General features: G+C 38.5%; 1 protein-coding gene and 1 pseudogene across 3 annotated transcripts in view; both read left to right on the forward strand.

Annotated features, from left to right (window-relative positions):
• Positions 1 to 22,573, forward strand: part of ATF6 (activating transcription factor 6) — a gene marked incomplete at both ends in the record, with an annotated part of 221,967 nt that overhangs the window by 76,437 nt on the left and 122,957 nt on the right. For both annotated transcript variants that reach the window (XM_079697746.1, XM_079697745.1), the window contains 3 exons: positions 9,640 to 9,771; positions 20,641 to 20,754; positions 21,837 to 21,936. In XM_079697746.1, coding sequence (XP_079553872.1) covers positions 9,640 to 9,771; positions 20,641 to 20,754; positions 21,837 to 21,936 — 346 coding nt within the window. The remainder of the gene's footprint in view (positions 1 to 9,639; positions 9,772 to 20,640; positions 20,755 to 21,836; positions 21,937 to 22,573) is intronic.
• Positions 4,518 to 5,039, forward strand: LOC307048633 (glycine cleavage system H protein, mitochondrial-like; annotated as a pseudogene). Its single transcript has one exon. The product of its transcript is annotated as a glycine cleavage system H protein, mitochondrial-like (transcript).

Genomic DNA, 22,573 nt, shown 5'->3' on the forward strand with positions numbered 1-22,573 from the left:
CTTGGGAACTCCCTGTCTTTAGCCTCAGTTGCAATGAAAATTAACATAATTTTCTGTTCCTGGATCTGGAGATGGTATAATAATGAGTTTACCACCTGCTGTTCTTGAGTTGTGGGTCAGTTTCTCTAAAGTAAAGATCTGGATTTTTTCTCCTGGCATGAGGCAGAATGTTACATAAAATTCATTTATTTGTTATTTAAAAAAAAAAAAAAGAATGCCTTCTATGGGTTAAGCATTGTCCTTGAACAAAACAGGTCTCTGTACCTACAGGGACATACAGACAATAAACATAATAAGTGAAATAATAGAACAAAGGGATAAAATATAGTAGGGTAAAAATGGTTTTACAAGTGTGAGAGTGGTTGTTGGAATTATAGTTTTAAATAGTGATCACTGTAAAGTAGACATTTGAACCAAGGCTTAAAGGTGATAAATAGCCATATGGATATATGGAGGAAGAGTATTCCAGGCAGAGGGAACAACCAGTACAAAGGTGCTAGGGTGGAAGTGTGCCTTGCATGTTCAAGGAAAAGCAAGTGGGTCAGTGTGGTTGGACTAAAGTGAGCAAGGGGGAGAGTAGTAGGAGATGATGCCAGAGAGATACGGTGGAGGGAGGGGTTAAATTTATTGAGGCCTTGGTCATTGTAAGGATTTGGGCTTTTACCGTGATAGAAATCAAGAGCCATCTGAAGGTTTTGAGCAGAGGAGTGACATAGTAATCTGACCTAGATTTTAAAGCAATCCTTCCAGTTGCTATGTTGAGAATAGCCTGAACCTGGCAGGCAGGAAGACAGGCTGTGCCACTAACTGCTGTGTCATCTGTGGGACACATAGCACTTTCCAATTTATAAAGCATGTTCGCATCCATCGTTTCATTTGAATCTTTGAAAAACCCTGTGAAATATTTATTTTTCCTATTTTACATGTGAGGAATTGGAGGTTCAGTGAAGTTAACCGACTTTCCCAGAGCGACTCAATTGGAGAGTCTCATAGCCACACATTGAATCCATATCTCTTGACTCCAAATTTTGTGTTCTTTCCTCTATTCCACATTAAAACCTGAGGATCTTCATGCTCTTTCCAGCTTAAAGTGATTTCACTTTTTCATGTGCAGTTCTCAGGAAGAGGAATAGCAGCATATGGATTTCTTTTGGGGATGGGAACCAGTAAGATTCTTAACTGCTGAGATGGCTTGAACTTAAAATTGACCAACTTGTACCATAAGGAAACAGGTTTGCAAAGGGAAGAATAGATTTGGAGATTTGCCATTTTTTGTTCAGCTACTTGGTATGAAAATTGGGTATCTGAAATCATATCTTAAGGATTAAGTTGGCTTCATAAATAATCTAAAACAGTTGTTGGCTTTTAGAATTTCATAAATGAAAAAGTAAAGTAACAATTCTTATAATACTTTTTCCAGACATTTGGGGAAATTGAAATTACTTGTGTTTTGTTAATCTGTGCTTTTCAGGCCCATTGACCCACAGCATGAGCAAGGTTTATTGGTGTAATGATTATTCTAAGGCTTAAAACTGTTGTGATTCTTGCAGGGTAGCATGTTTCTGGTCATAGAGACATAGAGACTTCTATTTTTAAAAATATTTATTAGTTTATTTTAAAATACTGAATAGAATCTGATTTAAGCTAATTATGAAAAGTGATTAGATTGCCATATTAATATCATGATCTATAAACAGTTAATCATTATACTAATTCTTATTGTGACTCTGAGTCATTTCCTGTGTTCTTGGAAATTTATTTTTCCCAAAATTGACAAAAAGGGACATTGAATGATGTAAAACACTCGTGCCAAGAATCTAAAAGCTCATATCAGCAGTAATTTTCTCATACTCTTTTGTACATTTGGCCATTATAAGGACTGTCAAATTCCTTAATATTTGTGTTGTCCAAATTGAACTAAGACAGTCTTGAATTCTGGCAGTAAAATAAAGCTCCTTATGTCTTTCAGATATTAATAAAAACAAGGGAAATGTAAATTTGCAGTTATTTAGATGGTTAAAATTAGTTTTTATAGGTCATTTCATAGGTTCAAGCATATATAGTTGCTTTGAGCTGAATTGGACAGTCAGCTTCTCTGTAATTTAGCTTGAGAAATTTCATTTCACTTTAATTAATTTATTTTTTTAGAAATTTCATTTTAAGACTTTAAAAAAATTTTACAAGGAATTGGGACCAAATGACAACAACAGCTAAAACCAAAAAAGTGAAAAACTTTAAAAGATTCTTTATAAAATTTCTTAATATATTGCCTTTTCAAAATACTTTCTGGCCCAATGGGTAGATAATAAAATTGAGACTTACAGACTGTTTGGATCCTTATTTTTGCCTCTTCTCTGACCCACTTCCTTGTTTAAAATGCTTTGTTGACTCTGTATAATAAAAGTGTTGTGAAGATCCTTTTTGTGGAGTCCATTGAATGAGATCTGAGTGAGCCCTCAGGCTAAAAAAGGGTAAAAGTTACTAAAGTAGCTATGGTTAAACATATATTGTCATTACATTGTGATAATCATTACTCATGTGGGCAGTGGGAAAAAATAGTGATCACTTATGAGCCAAACCAGTCAACATTAAAACTGATTCCTAGGAAGTGTAGCTGCTAAGTGATTATAGCACAGTCCAGTTACAGATGGAATAACCTAAACTGATAGTTAAACTCAAGGCATTTGCTTGTAACAGTCACAGATTGTGAATCGAAATGCCAGTTTTCACAATGGTAATAAAATCATGAAAAGAACAATGATCAGTAGAAGAGCTCTTTAAAAACTTCCAAGTACTAATGATTGTGAACTCTTGTAATTTACTCCATAAATCATCCATAAACCACATAAATCATTTTCTTAAAAAAATTATTTATTTATTTATTTGTTTTTGGCTGAGTTGGGTCTTTGTTGCTGGGTGCAGGCTTTCTCTAGTTGCGGTGAGCAGGGGCTGCTCTTTGTTGCAGTGCGCGGGCTTCTCACTGCAGTGGCTTCTCTTGTTGCGGAGCACAGACTCTAGGCGCGCGGGCTTCAGTAGTTGTGGCTCGCGGGCTCTAAAGCACAGGCGCAGTAGTTGTGGCCCACGGGCTTAGTTGCTCTGCGGCATGTGGGATCTTCTCAGACCAGGGATCAAACCCGTGTCCTCTGCATTAACAGGCAGATTCTTAACCACTGCGCCACCAGGGAAGCCCACATAAATCATTTTTGATTGTGTCCTTCCACATCCCTCTCGTCTGACTTCCCCATCCTTTTCCCCACACTGTCCACTTCTGTTGGATTTACTGTGAACAACGTGTAACTTTTAGGGAATTGAGGTAGGAAAGATGTTATGAGAAACAAGATTAGTTTAAAACAGTGGCTCTCAAACATTGGCGTATATCACCTGGACAGCTAGTTAAAACAGATTGTTAGGCACCGCTCCCAGAGTTCTTGGGTGAGTAGGTCTGGAATGGGGCCTGAGAGTTTGCATTTCTAACCAGTTAACAGGTGAGCTAATGCTGCTGGTCCAGGTACCACACTCTGAGAATCACTGTGCTAGGGGAAGGTGCATTCTGATCCAGAGGAACTAACAAAGTGTGTTAATTGCTAGTTGACAGTAGGATTCAAGAAAGGAAAAGTATAGAAACTACTCCTAGAAGCCATAGCAGCCACTTTGACTTGGCAGTTAACTATGAGAGCCTTGCAAACAGCTTTAAGATCCCTAGCCAGGAAATAGGAAAGCAGAGGAACCGTTCTAGTAATCTGCTGTTTTTCTGGCAGTGGTAACCATCAATTAGTCTAGATGAATAGGAGACAAATGTAATACCAGTTTTTAAAAGAAAGAAGGTAGATTTTCCCCATTAGACCAGGGGATTTAATATTATTCATAGGGGAGATTTTGATATAGAAAGGGGTATGTTAACTGGGAGCCACAGTTAAAACAAGAACAAAACATACCAGTTTTGTTTATTTTATTGAATAAATTGCTAGACTTAATGATAATGTGGCAGACAGGGCCATCCATAAATAATCTAGCCTTGCATTATGGTTAGTCTCCTTTCTTTTCCTTCTTTCTCTGAGATGATCCCTTTCTCACTGTGCTTGCACATGCACATGTCCACTTACATACCCTCTCCTGCTTTACTTGCAATTCCCCAAGCAAAACAAACTCTTATGACTGTGTCCTTTTTCATATACTAGTCTATCTACGTGAAATGCCTTCTCACTCACATCCTCCTTTCCACCTGTTTATTTACTGCCTGTATTTTAAGATAACTTCATGATCCTCTTGGTAAAGATCAAATGCCCTAGCTATATGCTTCTATAACACTCGGCATTAACCCCTATTCTATTATCTTTTGTCTGTATCACTCTTCCCCCCCACCCCGCCATACACACACACACACACACACACACACACACACAGTATTTGATTTTTATCTTTGAGCCTTTAGCATCAAATATGATTCCTGGAACATAATAGGTATCTAGTACATGTTGAATAAATGAGTGAATCAGTCAGTCATTCTGGCTGCGAACATGGCGCTGCGAGTGGCGCGGGACGTGTGGGCCGCGGTCTGCAGCCTGCGCGCCATCTCTGCGCCTAAGGCGCCCTGCCCGCCGTGACCCTGGGGACTGCGGGCAGGCGCCGTCTGGGCGCTGCGCACCGGCCCAGTTCTGCTGTCGGGTCGTAAATTCACAGACAAACATGAATGGGTAACAACAGAAAACGGTGTTGGAACAGTGGGAATCAGCAATTTTGCGCAGGAAGCTTTGGGAGATGTTGTTTACTGTAGTCTGCCTGAAGTTGGGACAAAATTGAACAAACAAGAGGAATTTGGTGCTTTGGAAGGTGTGAAAGCTGCTAGTGAACTCTCTTCTCCTCTATCAGGAGAAGTAACTGAAATTAATGAAGCTCTAGCAGAAAATCCAGGACTTGTCAACAAATCTTGTTATGAAGATGGTTGGCTGATCAAGATGACACTCGGTAACCCTTCAGAACTAGATGAACTAATGAGTGAAGAAGCATATGAGAAATACGTAAAATCTATTGAGGAGTGAAAATGGAACCCCTAAATAAACTAGTTTGAAACAACTTAAAAAAAAAAACAGTCATTCTGGGAAATGTCAACATAATGCAGTGATGATGTTCTAATCCTGGACCCAAATCCTGGCTTTGTTAATTACTCAGAGCACTTACATTTCTGACACCAATTCCAATGTATGTTTTTCCACACCACCAAACAGTTCTCCCTAAGGGTTCTGATCACCCAGTTCCAATGTGTGGGGAGGTTTTTCCCATACCACCAAGCAATTCTCAGACACTAGCTGGGTGTCCTACAATTAAACTTAATTCTGACACAGACAGTGTGGAGATAGTGTCAGATCTCACAGGTTAAGGGCTCAGTCCTACAAGAGTTACCCTACACCCCCTTCAGGCATCAATCGCTAATCCAAGTTTTCACCTGTGCTTCTGGCTAGCGGGCTATAGATCAGAGGTTCCCATGACCTCAGGTTCAATTAATTTGCTATAGTGGCTCACAGAAGTCAGAGAAACATTTTACTTACTAGAGTTCCTGTTTATTATAAAGGGATATAACTCAGGAACAGCCAAATGGAAAAGCTGCATAGGGCAAGGTATGGGGGAATGGACAGGGAACTTCCATGCCCTCTTCAAGCTCACCACTGTCCCTGAATCTTCACCAACCCAGATGCTCCCTGAATCCCTTCCTTTTGGGTTTTTATGGAGGCTTCATGACAGAGACAGATTGATTAAGTCATTGGCCATTGGTGATTGAGCTCAATCTCTAGCTCCTTTCCCCTCCCTGGAGTTGGGGGGTGGTGGGTGGGACTGAAAGTTCCAACTCTATTCTTATGGTTCTCTCTACTCTCTATCCTTAGGTAACCTAAGGGCCTTCCAGCTCGCCTCATTGACATAGCAAAAGGCACCTTTATGGGTCTTATCACTTGGGAAATTCCAAGGGTTTTAGGAGCTCTGTGCCAGGAAAATGTTGTGACCAAATATATATTTCTTTTTATGAATCACCATATCACAGCATGACTTGGGCAAACTGTTTAAACTCTTTGAGCCTCAACTTTCTTTGAGCTTTCATTCCTTAGTACACAGTAGGTGCTCAAAAAATGGTTGCTGCTGTTATACTGTATATGCATCTTAGAAGAATGTTTAACAGTCTTGTAATATCTCTGTGGTCAAGGATATTTTGGTCTAGGATATATTACAATTAATTCATAAGTGGTTTAACTTATGTTTTTACAAACTTGGAAGGCACTCCCTAGGAGCATGCTGCAGGGCTCAATTTCTTGGCTCTGTTCTTTTCGATATCTTAATAACAACTCAGTTGAGGATGTTGATGGTATGTTGTTCCTTGCTTAGAAGGTGAATTTCTTTTGCTAATTAGAATTCTAAAAGTTCTTGAATGATATATATTTTTTTGTTTTTTTTTTTTGTTTTTTTTTTTTTGCTGTATGCGGGCCTCTCACTGTTGTGGCCTCTCCCGTTACGGAGCACAGGCTCAGCGGCCATGGCTCACGGGCCCAGCCTCTCCGCAGCATGTGGGATCTTCCCGGACCGGGGCACGAACCTGTGTCCCCTGCATCGGCAGGTGGACTCTCAACCACTGCGCCACCAGGGAAGCCCTTGAATGATATTTTAAGAGGAATTTGATGTAAATTATTCAGCTGGATCAAAAAGCTCAATTATATAACTTCAGAATTGGAAGTGAGGGAGGAAAGGAAGGGAAGGTAATAGTCCAAAATCAGTTTGTGGGAACAGTTGGAGTTTTCATTTAAACCAGCCTCAATATAGAGTATGATGTAACTGCCAAAAAAGCCTACCTGATATTAGGTATATTGGTGGAAGAATAATATTTAGAACATGGGAAGGAATTACCCCGTTCCATCCTATAATGGTCATACTACCTCAGAAGTGTTGTGGCCAGTTCTGGACCCATCTCTGAGAAACATATTGAGAGGGGAGTGACCAAATATGCTGAAGGGACCTGAGACTGTACTATAAAGAGGAACATATGGAAGAAACTAAAGCCTTGAAAAAGAAAGCCTGGAGTGAGGGGCAGGGGATGTTAGGTGTCTTTGGACATTGGAAGAAAGCTTGCTTAGACTTGTTCTGAATAGCCACAGAGTCCAGAACTAGCACCAAGACTGGTGGTACTAGTTAAAGCATTTCTAGTTAAAAAAAAAAAAAAAAAAAAAAAGAGGACCCTATTGAAGTGAATCCCAGGGAGGGACAACCCAGAATTTGCTCCCCTCCCAAACACCGTTCCTTCCCAGGAGCTTTAGCTCAACACTGTCCAATGGAAATAAAATGTGGGTGGGCCGCATACGCAATTCTTAAATAGTTAGGGTGATAGAGCTTCTCCTAGGGATTGGCGGGGTTGAGGGAGTACTTCCACCAAACAGGAATGTTACTGTGTGGATATTTCACTAATGCAATGGAGGGGTGGGCCAGTAGGGGGTGAATTAATTGAGATGCTGTAAACTGGCGGTAAAGTTCTTAACTTTGATTTTGTTTACTCCGTACTTTCCTAAGTAAAATTTTTAGCATTACACTTGAAAGGATTAAAAAGTAAACACTTTTCAAAAACATAAGTTTCAAAAAGAAAAAATATATTCTGCAGTTATCACATTCTTCATTTGGCTTCCCGACAAAATTGTTTTGTTTACTGCTTATCTCATGTTTTCTAAAATACCAAACTGAGTTTTCCTGAGTTTACTTGGACATTCCATTAGGCCTTTTACCTCGTTTGCAGGAGGGTTTATACTGTTTGTGACCACTCAGGTAAACATTCTGTCTGAAAAATACAATTGTAACAAAATGTAGCCTCAGTTGTAGCAAAATTAAATTTTACACAATGATTATAATTTGGTGGTACACTTTTGAAGAGTTTATAGTATGCTAAAGTGCCACAGCATACCTGTGAGAACCACTGGAAGGCAGTGATTCTGGAGGTAAAGAATTGAGGAGAATAGGGAACATAATAAGATATCAGAAAAAGAGTCTAGAGAGGTGTACCTGCTTTTTGCTTCCACCTAACATCCCTTTCCCCAAATTTGGAGGCAAATTACTAAACCCCAAAGAACTCCTTTTCTCTTAGAATCACAGGACCCTTAACTGTGACGTTCTCGTCAGCCTTATTTTCCTCCTCTACTTCATCCCTCTAAATAGAATCTGGTATCCCTTCTTTTGTGCTTCTCTAGGGAAATTCCCTTTGTGTTGAATTTCAAGAAGATTATAACTAGTGTAAGTTATATGTGTGGCATTGTAAAATTAAACACACACACAAGATATCTTATTGATGAGCCAACTTTCTAAGCCCTTGATTAATGAGCTAAAAGTGTTGGGACTTCCCTGGTGGCACAGTGGTTAGGAATCCGCCAGCCAATGCAGGGGACTCAGGTTTGAGCCCTGGTCCAGGAAGAGTCCCACATGCCGCGGAGCAACTAAGCCCCTGTGCCACAACTACTGAGCCTGTGCTCTAGAGCCCGCAAGCCACAACTAGTGAGCCCACGTGCCATAACTACTGAAGCCTGCACTCCTAGAGCCCGTGTTCCACAACAAGAGAAGCCACGACAATGGGAAGCCCGTGCACCTTAACAAAGAGTAGCCCCCTCTCACCGCAACTAGAGAAAGCCCACGCACAGCAACGAAGACCCAACACAGCCATGAATGAATGAATGAATGAATGAATGAATGAATGAATAAAAGTGTTAAATAACTATTGCAGTATTTGATTGATATTGATATACATATGTTTGCCCCAAATACATGAAGAAGGAATTAGGGAGAGTGGGGAGAAAGAAGTAAATAGGAAACTTTCATAGGCATTTAAAAAAATTTCTGTTAGCTTTATTTGATAGCCTGCCTTCTGGGATTGTGAAAATCTAAAGAATTTAGCTGTTGATAAAGAGAAAAATTCCCATTTCATTTGAAATATTTCCTCATTGAAAATAATCTGTTTGCAGCATCTAAGACTTCTTATTCCAGTTATTATCTGAGTTTAGAATTTGTTTATATGTACCTATTTCTACTTTTTATGTACCTGTTTCTACTTTTTATATATATATATATATATATACACACACACACACACACACACACACACACATAACATAATTATAGTTTTTTTTGTGTGTGTGTGTGGTATGCGGGCCTCTCACTGTTGTGGCTTCTCCTGTTGCGGAGCACAGGCTCCGGATGCACAGGCTCAGCGTCCATGGCTCATGGGCCCAGCCGCTCCACAGCAAGTGGGATCCTCCTGGACTGGGGCATGAACCCGTGTTCCCCGCATCAGCAGGTGGACTCTCAACCACTGTGCCACCAGGGAAGCCCCATAATTATAGTTTTTAAAACATAGAATACTGACTTTGTCTAAACAGGTTATAAATAAGGTACCTCTATACTTATAAAAATTATTTTCTAAATTATTTTTCATATATGTACAGGATGCCAAGCTAGGGATTTGACCATATCAGTAAGCTGTTTTGACTTGCTTCTACACCTAGTATTCTTGCTGTGTGTATAGAGCTACAAAAGGAATTTTGATTTGCTTCAGAGTTACATGTAGTATGCATATGTATGACATGTTTTTATTTCAATTATTTCTTAACATTTTAAAATTTTCAGTATGTTGGAACGAGATTCCAGGAGAATGAATCCTGGTGTGAACCCTACAAATCAAAGGAGGCATCTTCTAGGATTTTCTGCTAAAGAGGAGCAAGACACATCAGATGGTATCATCCAGAAAAACAGCTACAGGTTAGATTTGTATCTAAATTGTTTATACACAATTTTAACTAGTAGAACAAACAAGTTACAAGGACATTCATTAATTTTACTCTTAAGATCAGTTCTAAGAATAAATATACTTTTTAAAAGCTGTCCCAGTTTCAGAATTCTTATAGAGATGTGACCTTAAAAATCTCAGTTTGTGTGTACTAATATCCAAATTGAAACGCATATAATATATACATACTATATTGTAAATAATGTCTTTCATATAGTTATTTTATCTGTCTATCATGTTTATACATATAATATATTTAATATTTGTTACTATATCATCTGTGATAGATATGATTTGGTAGAATGATATGGTTGAACCTGTTTGTAGTTATTAGATAAAATCATTTATACTTGTTGTGATTTTTGTTGAATCTCCTTCCCTTGTTATAATTTAATTCTGTCTTGGTAAATTTCCATATAGCTTGTCAATAGTAAAAGACTTAACTCTATGAAAATACAATTTCTATGTTATGTCAACTAGAAGAAGGTTATAGTGGACCTTTTCAGACCTGTATACTTTTTGATAAACATTTCCCTGTGTTATTTGTAATTGTTATTAGAGCCAAATGGAGCTAGGTCCTTGACTAACAAGGCAAAGGGAGGTCATAGTGTGGCAACTGTGGCACAGAATAATGCTTGAAAATCATTAAAGATTTGTTTACTCTTAACTAAGGTTTTACAGGCCAAAGGCTATAGGGGAATCATTCTCCTGATTTTTACTTTGTTACACCCATACCATTTAATGAGATTATTACCATAGTCCTTCAGGCTTGTCTTCATTTAGTCTTCCTGGAAAAAATGCTAGTATTCATTTTTTTTTTTAGGAAGCTGCAGTGTGCAAAGTACTATGCTAAATGTGGCAGAGGATCCAAAGAATTATATGGTAGTGACTGTAATGCAACATAGAATGTGATAGATGCCATGATGTTGGAAAACCTAACATTTCCTGCCTTTTGTTTTTACGTGCCCAAATTAGCCATGCTTCTGAAATACTGATCTTAGTGATCATATAAGAGTGTCCCTGAATATTGCTAGAGTTTAATAGAATTTTTAATTTACTAGATAATTTTTCCAAGTTTGCCCTACATGTCCTGTAATTTTGAGTTCTGTTGTTGTCTACATGAGATCCAGCAAAGGTTACTTTTTTTTTTTTTTTTGCGCTACGCGGACCCCTCACTGCTGTGGCCTCTCCCGCTGCGGAGCACAGGCTCCGGACATGCAGGCCCAGCGGCCATGGCTCACAGGCCCAGCCGCTCTGCGGCATGTGGGATCTTCCCGGACCGGGGCATGAACCTGTGTCCCCTGCATCGGCAGGTGGACTCTCAGCCACTGCGCCACCAGGGAAGCCCTAAAGGTTACATTTTTAATAGATAGTCTTTGGATGTGTGAGAGTTGAGAGTGTGCCACTTAGGTTGTACAGCTTGTTGCTAAAAATGGAATGAGATTAGACAACAGAAATTACCGTTCAGGTAAGCTTGACAAGAATATTACTTATTTTGCACTAACTACAATAAATAGAAGCCTTCACTTATTATATGTCCATGTTAGAGTAAGGTAATATGGTGGTTCCCGGAAAGCACAGTACACTGATTGTACTAGTTCAAACTAGAGGTCTGGATGACTTTTAGGCTGTAATTTATCAGCTTTCAAAGTAGTGCATGAAATGCAAGCCATCTCTCTGTCCCTGACCCCAGAGTCACCACTGCCTGTGCATAATCTGGGTTACTGGTCTTAGTAATCGATTCTTGTAAAGGTTACGTGTAAGTCTCTTGAAATATCTAAGATTATTATTGAGGCACTTGGGAGATTTAGGTGTTGGTCCATTATTTGATGTTCTTTCTTTTGTTATTATAAATACTGAATAACAGATACGAAAAATGTGTTTGTGAAACATTTGAAAGCACCAAGTATGAATTTGTTTTAAACTGAATTTTAGGTGGTTTATATATACTCAGCCATGACGTTTGTATTTATTTTCTTAATGCAGCTTATTTTATGTTATGTTTCATTTTTTAGGAGAGTTACGAGAACTGGTTCAAATAAAAAAGGAGTAGATTCTTAATGTTGTAATTTATAATATTGCATTTGCCTTTTATTTAATAATTAACTGCATATATTTTTTCAGCCTTAGAAATGTGTGGTATACAAATAATATGACCATATAGTTTGTCAACCAAACTGAGGCACTTCTAAGAATGAAAGGTGGTGCTAGTAATATTTATGTCAGGATGTCAGGCATAAATCAGGACTGTCTTAGATAAAGGGAAAAGGATAGTCACCCTACACATAAAGCATCAGCCAGAACCTATAGTCCAGGAATTCTCATTAACTCTAGCTCCTTAATACTGTCCTTCACTTTAGTGATTTATTTGTTGAAATTTTTTCTATTGGTATGGAATGGTTTGCAGGCAGCCTAGAACCCTGATCATCTCAGGACTAGTGTAGATCTAATTGCCTCCAGATTGCATTTTGGCTTAGGTTCTCCCTTTTCTTTCCCCTTCAACTCCACCCAGTCCCTTTCCTGGTATTTTTCCTATCAGATTTTTTTTTACTTTTCCAAAGAATATTTTTGACTGATAGAACAAAGCCAGTCAGCACAGATGTGCAGAAATCATTACTAGAGTTTATCACATGGAAATAAAATTATAAATCACAATTATATTTTCAATAGTAGTTTTAGACTTTTCTGATGGACTTAAGCATTTGTATTTTAGGCCTGATTTTTTTTTTTGCGGTACGCGGGCCTGTCACTGCTGTGGCCTCTCCCGTTGCGGAGCACAGGCTCCAGACGCGCAGGCTCAGCGGCCATGGCTCACAGGCCCAGCCGCTCCGCGGCATGTGGGATCCTCCCGGACCGGGGCACGAACCCGTGTCTCCTGCATCTACAGGTGGACTCTCAACCACTACGCCACCAGGGAAGCCCAGGCCTGATTTTTAAAATAACAAGTATGTGACAGATCTTTTTTCTTGGCAGGTTTTTTTTTTTTTTTTTTTTAGTGTGGCAAACAGCCTTTTCTTATAAGCATTCAGAATTTACCAAGTGCAAGGCAGAGTTTTTTTTTCTTCTCCCTCAGCAGCTAGTTTAGGCTGATTTCCTTTTCTGTGTGCAGTCATTACTTGTGTACCACCATCTCTGTTTTATTTCAAATAACTTAACCCTAACAGGCAGAAGAAAGGACATCAAGAATGTTTCTGGTGCAACCTGCAGGGAAGAATCATCTATATACCCTCAGCTGTTGCTTTTTGCCCTTGTGTGTGGCATACATAGAAGTCTCTGACTTTTATCTTGAAGTTAGTTTTCCACTCTGCCAAAATTATTTTTGTCAAGGGGGCCAGTGAATTCAGCACTGTCAAATTCAGTGAAAACTTGTTTTCATCTTAGTTGATCCTTCCTCAGCACTTGGCTGTGTAGATCACTCCTCCTTGAAGCATTCTCCTTTTGTATTGCTGCATTTTTAGTTTCCTCTTTTTTCATGGGTTCTGTTTCATCTTTGTAGGCTCCTCCGCTATCCAAATCTTAAGGCTTGGAACTGTGAACTTTTCTGTTTTCTTTCTGCCATAATTTAGCCCACAATCCATTTCTATATATCCGCTTGAATTTATGTTTCCCGTCCAGACTTCTGAGTCTCCAGAGTCATATATCCAGTAGTTTCCTTGAATTCTCTTTTAACATTTCAAACTTAACACCTACACAGTGAAACTCGAGGTCCTTCTCCATATTCTGTTTCCACCCACTTGTCTACAATAGGCTTCTTTTTTGTTTCTATTTTTTTAACATCTTTATTGGAATATAATTGCTTTACAATGGTGTGTTAGTTTCTGCTTTATAACAAAGTGAATCAGCTATACATATACATATATCCCCAATCTCTTCCCTCTTGCATCTCCCTATCCCACCCCTCTAGGTGGTCACAAAGCACCAAGCTGATCTCCTTGTGCTGTGTGCCTGCTTCCCTCTAGCTATCTGTTTTACACTTGGTAGTGTACGTGTGTCCATGCCACTCTCTCACTTCATCCCAGCTTACCCTTCCCCCTCCCCGTGTCCTCAAGTCTGTTCTCTACATCTGCATCTTTATTCCTGTCCTGCCCCTAGGTTCTTCATGACCTTTTTTTTTTTTTTTAGATTTCATATATATGTGTTAGGATACGGTATTTATTTTTCTCTTTCTGACTTACTTCACTCTGTATGACAGTCTCTAGGTCCATCCACCTCACTACAAATAACTCAATTTCATTTCCTTTTATGGCTGAGTAATATTCCACTGTCTATATATGCCACATCTTCTTTACCCATTCATCTGTCGACGGACACTTCGGTTGCTTCCATGTCCTGACTGTTGTAAATAGAGCTTCAATGAACATTGTGGTACATGACTCTTTTTGAATTATGGTTTTCTCAGGGTATGTGCCCAGTAGTGGGATTGCTGGGTCATATGGTAGTTCTATTTGTAGTTTTTTAAGGAACCTCCATACTGTTCTCCATAGTGGCTGTACCAATTCACATTCCCACCAGCAGTGCAAGAGGGTTCCCTTTTTTCCACACCCTGTCCAGCATTTCTTGTTTGTAGATTTTTTGATGATGGCCATTCTGACTGGTGTGACATGATACCTCACTGTAGTTTTGATTTGAATTTCTTTAATGATTAGTGATGTTGAGCATCCTTTCATGTGTTTGTTGGCAATCTGTATATCTTCTTTGGAGAAATGTCTATTTAGGTCTTCTGCCCATTTTTGGATTGGGTTTTTTTTTTTTTTTTTATTGACCTGCATGAGCTGCTTGTAAATTGTGGAGATTAATCCTTTATCACTTGCTTCATTTGCAAATATTTTCTCCCATTCTGAGGGTTGGCTTTCTGTCTTGATTATGGTTTCTTTTGCTGTGCAACAGCTTTTAAGTTTCATTAGGTCCCATTTGTTTATTTTTGTTTTTATTTCCATTTCTCTAGGAGGTGGGTGAGAAAGGATCTGTGATTTATTTCATAGAGCGTTCTGCCAGTGTTTTCCTCTAAGAGTTTGATAGTGTCTGGCCTTACATTTAGGTCTTTAATCTATTTTGAGTTTATTTTTGTGTGTGGTGTTAGGGAGTGTTCTAATTTCATTCTTTTACATGTAGCTGTCCTGTTATCCCAGCACCACTTATTGAAGACGCTGTCTTTTCTTCATTGTATATTCTTGCCTCCTTTATAAAAAATAAGGTGACCGTATGTGCGTGGGTTTATCTCGGGGCTTTCTATCCTGTTCCATTGATCTATATTTCTGTTTTTGTGCCAGTACCATACTGTCTTGATTACTGTAGCTTTGTAGTATAGTCTGAAGTCTGGGAGCCTGATTCCTCCAGATCCATTTTTCTTTCTCAAGATTGCTTTAGCGATTCAGGGTCTTTTGTGTTTCCATACAAATTGTGAAATTTTTTGTTCTAGTTCTGTTAAAAATGCCAGTGGTAGTTTGTTAGGGATTGCATTGAATCTGTAGATTGCTTTGGGTAGTATAGTCATTTTCACAATGTTGATTCTTCCAATCCAAGAACTTGGTATATCTCTCCATCTGTTTGTATCATCTTTAATTTCTTTCATCAGTATCTTATAGTTTTCTGCATACACGTGTTTTGTCTCCTTAGGTAGGTTTATTCCTAGGTATTTTATTCTTTTTGTTGCAGTGGTAAATGGGAGTGTTTCCTTAATTTCTCTTTCAGATTTTTCATCATTAGTGTATAGCAATGCAAGAGATTTCTGTGCATTAATTTTGTAATTAATCCTGCTACTTTACCACATTCATTGATTAGCTCTAGTAGTTTTCTGGTAGCATCTTTAGGATTTTCTATGCATAGTATCATGTCATCTGCAAAGAGTTACAGCTTTACTTCCTTTTTTCTGATTTGGATTCCTTTTATTTCTTTTTCTTCTCTGATTGCTGTGGCTAAAACTTCCAAAACTATGTTGAATAATAGTGGTGATAGTGGATACCCTTGTCTTGTTCCTGATCTTAGAGGAAATGGTTTCAGTTTTTCACCATTGAGAACGATGTTGGCTGTGGGTTTGTCATATATGGCCTTTATTATATTGAGGAAAGTTCCCTCTGTGCCTACTTTCTGGAGGGTTTTTATCATAAATGGGTGTTGAAATCTTTTTCTGCATCTATTGAGATGATCATATGGTTTTTCTCCTTCAATTTGTTAATATGGTTTATCACATTGATTGATTTGCGTATATTAAAGAATCCTTGCATTCCTGGGATAACCCCACTTGATCGTGGTGTATGATCCTTTTATTTTATTTTTTAATTTCTTTTAACACCTTTATTGGAGTATAATTTCTTTACAATGGTGTGTTAGTTTCTGCTTTATAACCAAGTGAATCAGCTATACATATACATTTATCCCCATATCTATTCCCTCTTGCGTCTCCCTCCCTCCCACCCTCCCTATCCCACCCCTCTAGGTGGTAACAAAGCACCGAGCTGATCTCCCTGTGCTATGTGGCTGCTTCCCACTAGATATCTGTTTTACATTTGGTAGTGCATATATGTCCATGCCACTCTCTCACTTTGTCCCAGCTTACCCTTCCCACTCCCCATGTCCACACGTCCATTCTCTAGTAGGTCTGCGTCTTTATTCCCATCCTGCCCCTAGGTTCTTCATGACCATTTTTTAAAATTTTAGATTCCATATATATGTGTTATCATATGGTATTTGTTTTTATCTTTCTGACTTACTTCACTTTGTATGACAGACTCTAGGTCCATCCACCTCACTACAGATAACTCAATTTTGTTTCTTTTTATGGCTGAGTAATATTCCATTGTATATATGTGCCACATCTTCTTTATCCATTCATCTGTCGATGGACACTTAGGTTGCTTCCATGTCCTGGCTATTGTAAATAGAGCTTCAGTGAACATTGTGGTACATGACTCTTTTTGAATTATGGTTTTCTCATTGCCTTACATATTGAGGTGCTCCTTTGTTGGGTGCATAAATATTTACAATTGTTATATCTTCTTGGATTGATCCCTTGATCATTATGTAGTGTCCTTCCTTGTCTCTTGTAATAGTCTTTATTTTAAAGTCTATTTTTTCTGATATGAGAATTGCTACTCCAGCTTTCTTTTGATTTCCATTTGCCTGGAATATCTTTTTCCATCCCCTCACTTTCAGTCTGTATGTGTCCCTAGGTCTGAAGTGGGTGTTTTGTAGACACTTTATATACGGGTCTTGTTTTTGCATCCCTTCGGCCAGTCTGTGTCTTTTGGTGGGAGCCCTTAATCCATTTACATTTAAGGTAGTCATCGATATGTATGTTCCTATGACCATTTTCTTAATTGTTTGGGGTTTGTTATTATAGGTCTTTTCCTTCTCTTGCGTTTCCTGCCTAGAGAAGGTCCTTTAGCATTTGTTGTAAAGCTGGTTTGGTGGTACTGAATTCTCTTAGCTTTTGCTTGTCTGTAAATGTTTTAATTTCTCCGTCAAATCTGAATGAGATCCTTGCTGGGTAGAGTAGTCTTTGTTGTAGGTTTTTCCCTTTCATCACTTTCAGTATGTCTTGCCAGTCCCTTCTGGCTTGCAGAGTTTCTGCTGAAAGATCAGCTGTTAACCTTATGGGGATTCCCTTGTATGTTATTTGTTCTTTTTCCCTGCTGCTTTTAATATGTTTTCTTTGTATTTAATTTTTGATAGTTTGGTTAATATGTGTCTTAGTGTGTTTCTCCTTGGATTTATCCTGTATGGGACTCTGTGCGCTTCCTGGACTTGATTAACTATTTCCTTTCCCTTATTAGGGAAGTTTTCAACTATAATCTCTTCAAATATTTTCTCAATCCCTTTCTTTTTCTGCTCTTTTTCTGGGACCCCTATAATTCGAATGTTGGTGAGTTTAATATTGTCCCAGAGACCTCTGAGAGTGTACTCAATTCTTTTCATTCTTTTTTCTTTATTCTGCTCTGCAGTAGTTATTTCTACTAGTTTATCTTCCAGGTCACTTATCCGTTCTTCTGCCTCAGTTATTCTGCTATCAATTCCTTCTAGAGAATTTTAAATTTCATTTATTGTGTTGTTCATCACTGTTTGTTTGCTCTTTAGTTCTTCTAGGTCCTTGTTAAACGTTTCTTGTATTTTCTCCATTCTGTTTCTGAGATTTTGTTTCATCTTTACTATCATTATTCTGAATTCTTTTTCAGGTAGACTGCCTATTTCCTCTTCATTTGTTTGGTCTGGTGGGTTTTTACCTTGCTCCTTCATCTGCTGTGTGTTTCTCTGTCTTCTCATTTTGCTTAATTTACTGTGTCTGGGGTCTCCTTTTCGCAGCCTGCAGGTTCGTAGTTCCCATTGTTTTCGGTGTCTGCCCCCAGGGCTAAGGTTCGTTCCGTGGGTTGTGTAGGCTTCCTGGTGGAGGGGACTAGTGCCTGTGTTCTGGTGGATGAGGCTGGATCTTGTCTTTCTGGTGGGCAAGGCCGTGTCTGGTGGTGTGTTTCGGGGTGTCTGTGGTCTTATTATGATTTTAGGCAGACTCTCTGCTAATGGGTGGGGTTGTGTTCCTGTCTTGCTAGTTGTTTGGCATAGGGTGTCCAGCACTCTAGCTTGCTGGTTGTTGAGTGGAGCTGGGTCTTAGCGTTGAGATGGAGATCTCTGGGAAAGCTTTTGCCATTTGAAATTACTTGGAGCTGGGAGTTCTCTTGTGGACCAATGTCCTGAACTCAGCTCTCCCACCTCAGAGGCACAGGCCTGACACCTGGCCGGATCGCCAAGACCCTGTCATCCACACGGCTCCACAGGGATCCTGAGGGAGGCAGGCTCTTATCAGCTCAGGTGGAAACTGAAACTGGGTCAGTCAAGCCTTGCGGTTTGGACACTGTACTGACAGAGACTACAGTGCACGTGGGGGCAGCGCCATGTTCCTTCATCTCTGAGAGGACTGCTTCACCACTCGCCCACCAGACAACCCAGGATAAAATGGTTACAAGAGGCTTCTTCATTTCTGTTTCTCAAGCCAGAAACCCTGGTTCCTCCCTTTCAACAAGTGCTGTTGATGTTCTTTCCAAATATTATCTTGAATTGGTTCATTCTTCTTCATCTTCCTTGCCACCACCTTAGTCCATAGTATCTTCATCTCTTGCCCAGGTTGCGATAGATCTCTCCTAACTGGTCTCCCAGCTTACCCTTTTGCCTCTATCAAAACTGTTTTTGGTAACAATGACAAGGCATAAACGTAAATTAAAATATATCACTTCTCTACTTAACACCCTTTTATGGCTTCTTATTACATTTAGTAATTCCTTATCATAATCTGGTCTCTGTCTTTCCAACCTCATCTTGTGCCTCTCTCACTTGCTTACAACTCTTCAGCTGGTGAGTAGTTTTCCTTAAGTTCCTTAAACCCTCCCTTGTCCCAACTGCCTCTGTCTAGAATGCTCTTATCCCAGTTTCTATAGGGCTGGCTTCCTCTCATCCTTTATGCCTTGTCTTAAATACCATCTCCTTTTCAGACCATTTTATCTAAAGTAGGCATTGTTGTTGGTTTTCTATTTCAACCATATGTTTATTTCTTTCATAGCTCTTACCACAGTTTGGATTTATTTTATGTGTTTGTTTTCTTGTATTTGGTCCATCTTCTCCATTAAGGTCTTTGAGGATGGAGACTTCATTTCCCTTGTTCCCTATTGGAATTCCAGCACCTGACACAGTACCTGGCACACAGTTGGTGTTCAGTAAATATTTGTTGATTGAATTAATGAAAAGTACAAATCTAGCTATGCCCAATTTTGTGTTTATAGTTTTTCTTTTTGAATTTTAATATATCCAGTTTTCTAAATCCAGAGTATTGTATATAAAGAAATTCAAGATAGAGCTAAGATTTCTTAGTGAGAAAGGTTACAATAGGCAACTGAAGGGAATAAATAACAATAATGCCCTGAGCTCAGATTCTAATTTTCAACTCAGATTTTGCTCCCTACATCACACCCTGGATATGAATTTGCATGATATAGATCACTGTGATGATTAGGAAAGTATATTTTTTTGAAGCTAATAGAATAACTGATTAATGGCACTCTGTTGTTTTATTAGGGATTATAAAATTTATATTTAGCTTTTCAAGGCTTTTACTTTTCTCCTACCAAGTATTTTATGCTTTCCCTTTCCCCTACCACACACACTGTTTTAAGGAGACTATTCAGTTCTGTTATCACAGAGTTGAGAATGACCACAAAACTTCAGTCCTGGTTACATAATACTTTCCTATCAATCGTAAGTCTTTCCTATCAATCAGTGGGTCTTTCCCCCAATTTCCCCTCTTACTTTGTCACCACCTCTGTTCCAGCAACACTGTGTATGCCTTGAGCTCATTGAAGACGTGAGCCATGTGTTGTCATTGTATCCCTAGTTTTGGGTACATAATAATTGAGCAATAAATGTGAACTATCATGATAATCTCTGTAGAAAATTGGAAAATGAAATTGATGCTGTATGGTCTATACTTCCCTCCTTTTTAAATTACATTCACTTCTTTCTTACAGTATGTTCTATTTACAATATTAAAAACTTTTTTTTGTTGAAGTATAGTTGATTTACAATGTTGTGTTAATTTCTGCCGTACAGCAGAGTGATTCCATTTTATATGTATACACACACACACACACACACACACACACACACATTCTTTTTCATATTCTTTTCCATTATGGTTTATCATAAGATATTGACTATAGTTCTCCGTGCTATACAGTAGGACTTTGTTGTTTATACAATATTTTTATTTCCATGAAAACTTAATACTAGCAATGACTTTCTTATAGCAATCTTCTTAGGAATTTAAGACAGAAGCCAACACATTTTGTAAATCTGTGTTTCAGATATGATCATTCTGTTTCAAATGACAAAGCCCTGATGGTGCTAACTGAAAAACCACTACTCTATATTCCTCCACCTCCCTGTCAGCCCCTGATTAACACAACAGAATCTCTCAGGTGAGTGTTGTCAGTTGTTGCAGATATATCTGAGTGGGTTCCTGTGTTTAGCTTTGGAACCTAGAAAAGTATTTGTTCGGATTAACCAAGTGGTTGAGAAAACTCTGAATTATTTATTGAATAACCATAAGCATATCAATTGTTGTCCAGTTTCCCCACCAACCTGATAGAGATGGTGATGGGTCTATTTCATGTGATGGTATTGGGGTTGTATACTTAAATGTCTTATTTGAAAACTGAAAAATGATATTAATATAAAAATTCAGGATAAGTGTTAGACTTGCAGTGGTAACATTCATAGTGGAAAACACCTTTTTCTTCAAATTAGGAAGATAATAATTTGAAGATATGTGATTCTGGAGTCACTTTCACATTAGTGTACTTTTCTTTATCTACTTTTCCCTTGAATTTTTTCCTGTGATTTTGGATCCTATCTTTGAACCTCAAAAACGGCTTCAGTTTTTTTGTGATACATAGTAATCAACTATAGTTAAGTAAGTATAGTCTGACATCTTCACAACTACTCTAAAGAGTAAGCAAAATAAAGGGAAGTTATATTTGAACTGGCTTTTTTTTTTTTTTTAATTTCCAGTGTTGGAAAATTTGGATTATAGTACCTTGAAATTTCTCCTCCTGAGCAGTTGATTCATTCTTTTTCTACTTCCCAAAAAAACATGATATTCAAAGACTTTAATGAATCCATTTGTTGTTAGGAGTCCTATGATTTGTTTTGTGCTCTCCAGTGCCTCCAGTATTTGTGTGTACATAGTCCAAGAGCAGAAACAGGAAATACTTTTTTGTGGAAAAACCTTTGCATCCAATATTGATGTTTGCCAGGTATTTAGCTCTAATTTTTTTTGAATTTTGAACTCATGATTGAGGAGGCTACCATATAAAAATGCATGGCATTAAAAAGAACTTAACATTAAGTGTCTTAGCTTTCTCAAATCAAAAAAGAATATTGAACCATTAGGCACTTGGAATGCTCTTTAGAGCCTCAGAATATGATTAAATTCATTTCCAACCAAGGGTGAGACATCTGTTTCTATGAAATATGTTTAACTAATTAAGCTATTTTATAGGTTAAATCATGAACTTCGAGGGTGGGTTCATAGACACGAAGTGGAAAGGACCAAGTCGAGAAGAACGACAAATAATCAACAGAAAACCCGTATTCTTCAGGTTTGTTTCTGCTTGTCTTTGAACAATAGTTGGCATACTTGTTAGAAGGCTTCCTGCAGATGTGTTGCTCTCTTCTTTGGAACATTTGGGAAGCTTGAACTTTAGCCACTTCCCACTACCTCCTGCTGCTATTGAAGCAGGTGTCACTGCCATTGAAGCCCTCCTCCCAGGTTTCACAGCACTCATTTAGGTTTTATAACACTAGTATTTCCTGCTCAGGCATAGTGCTGTTTCCTGCTCTCTCCCTCAAATTTGCTTTCAAGCCAGGGGTTCTGTGCATGGACATCTGTATGACATGTTTTTGGCACAAATAATATAATAAATGATACTGTTTATCTCCTCTGTTCTTAGAGCTTTTCAAATGTAGGACAGCTTGGAAGTGAAGGCACATCTCCATGGAGGGCATTTTTGTACTTAGACTTGTAGCACTACAGGTTAATGACAGCTCTTATTTAGAACCTATTAAATTGGGCTTCTATCTTAATATTGTTTACCACAGAGCATCATTTATAGTCTTTCTGTCATTCAACTATTTATTACTACTTCTGAAGCACTTAGACTGACATATTGCAAGCTCCCAGCAAATGTTACCTGTGGTAGTCATAATGAGCCAGGTACTGTTCTAGACCCTGGGAAT

The sequence above is a fragment of the Hyperoodon ampullatus genome, assembly GCF_949752795.1.
Source record: "Hyperoodon ampullatus genome assembly, chromosome: 2".
NCBI classification, from domain to species: Eukaryota; Metazoa; Chordata; class Mammalia; order Artiodactyla; family Ziphiidae; genus Hyperoodon; species Hyperoodon ampullatus.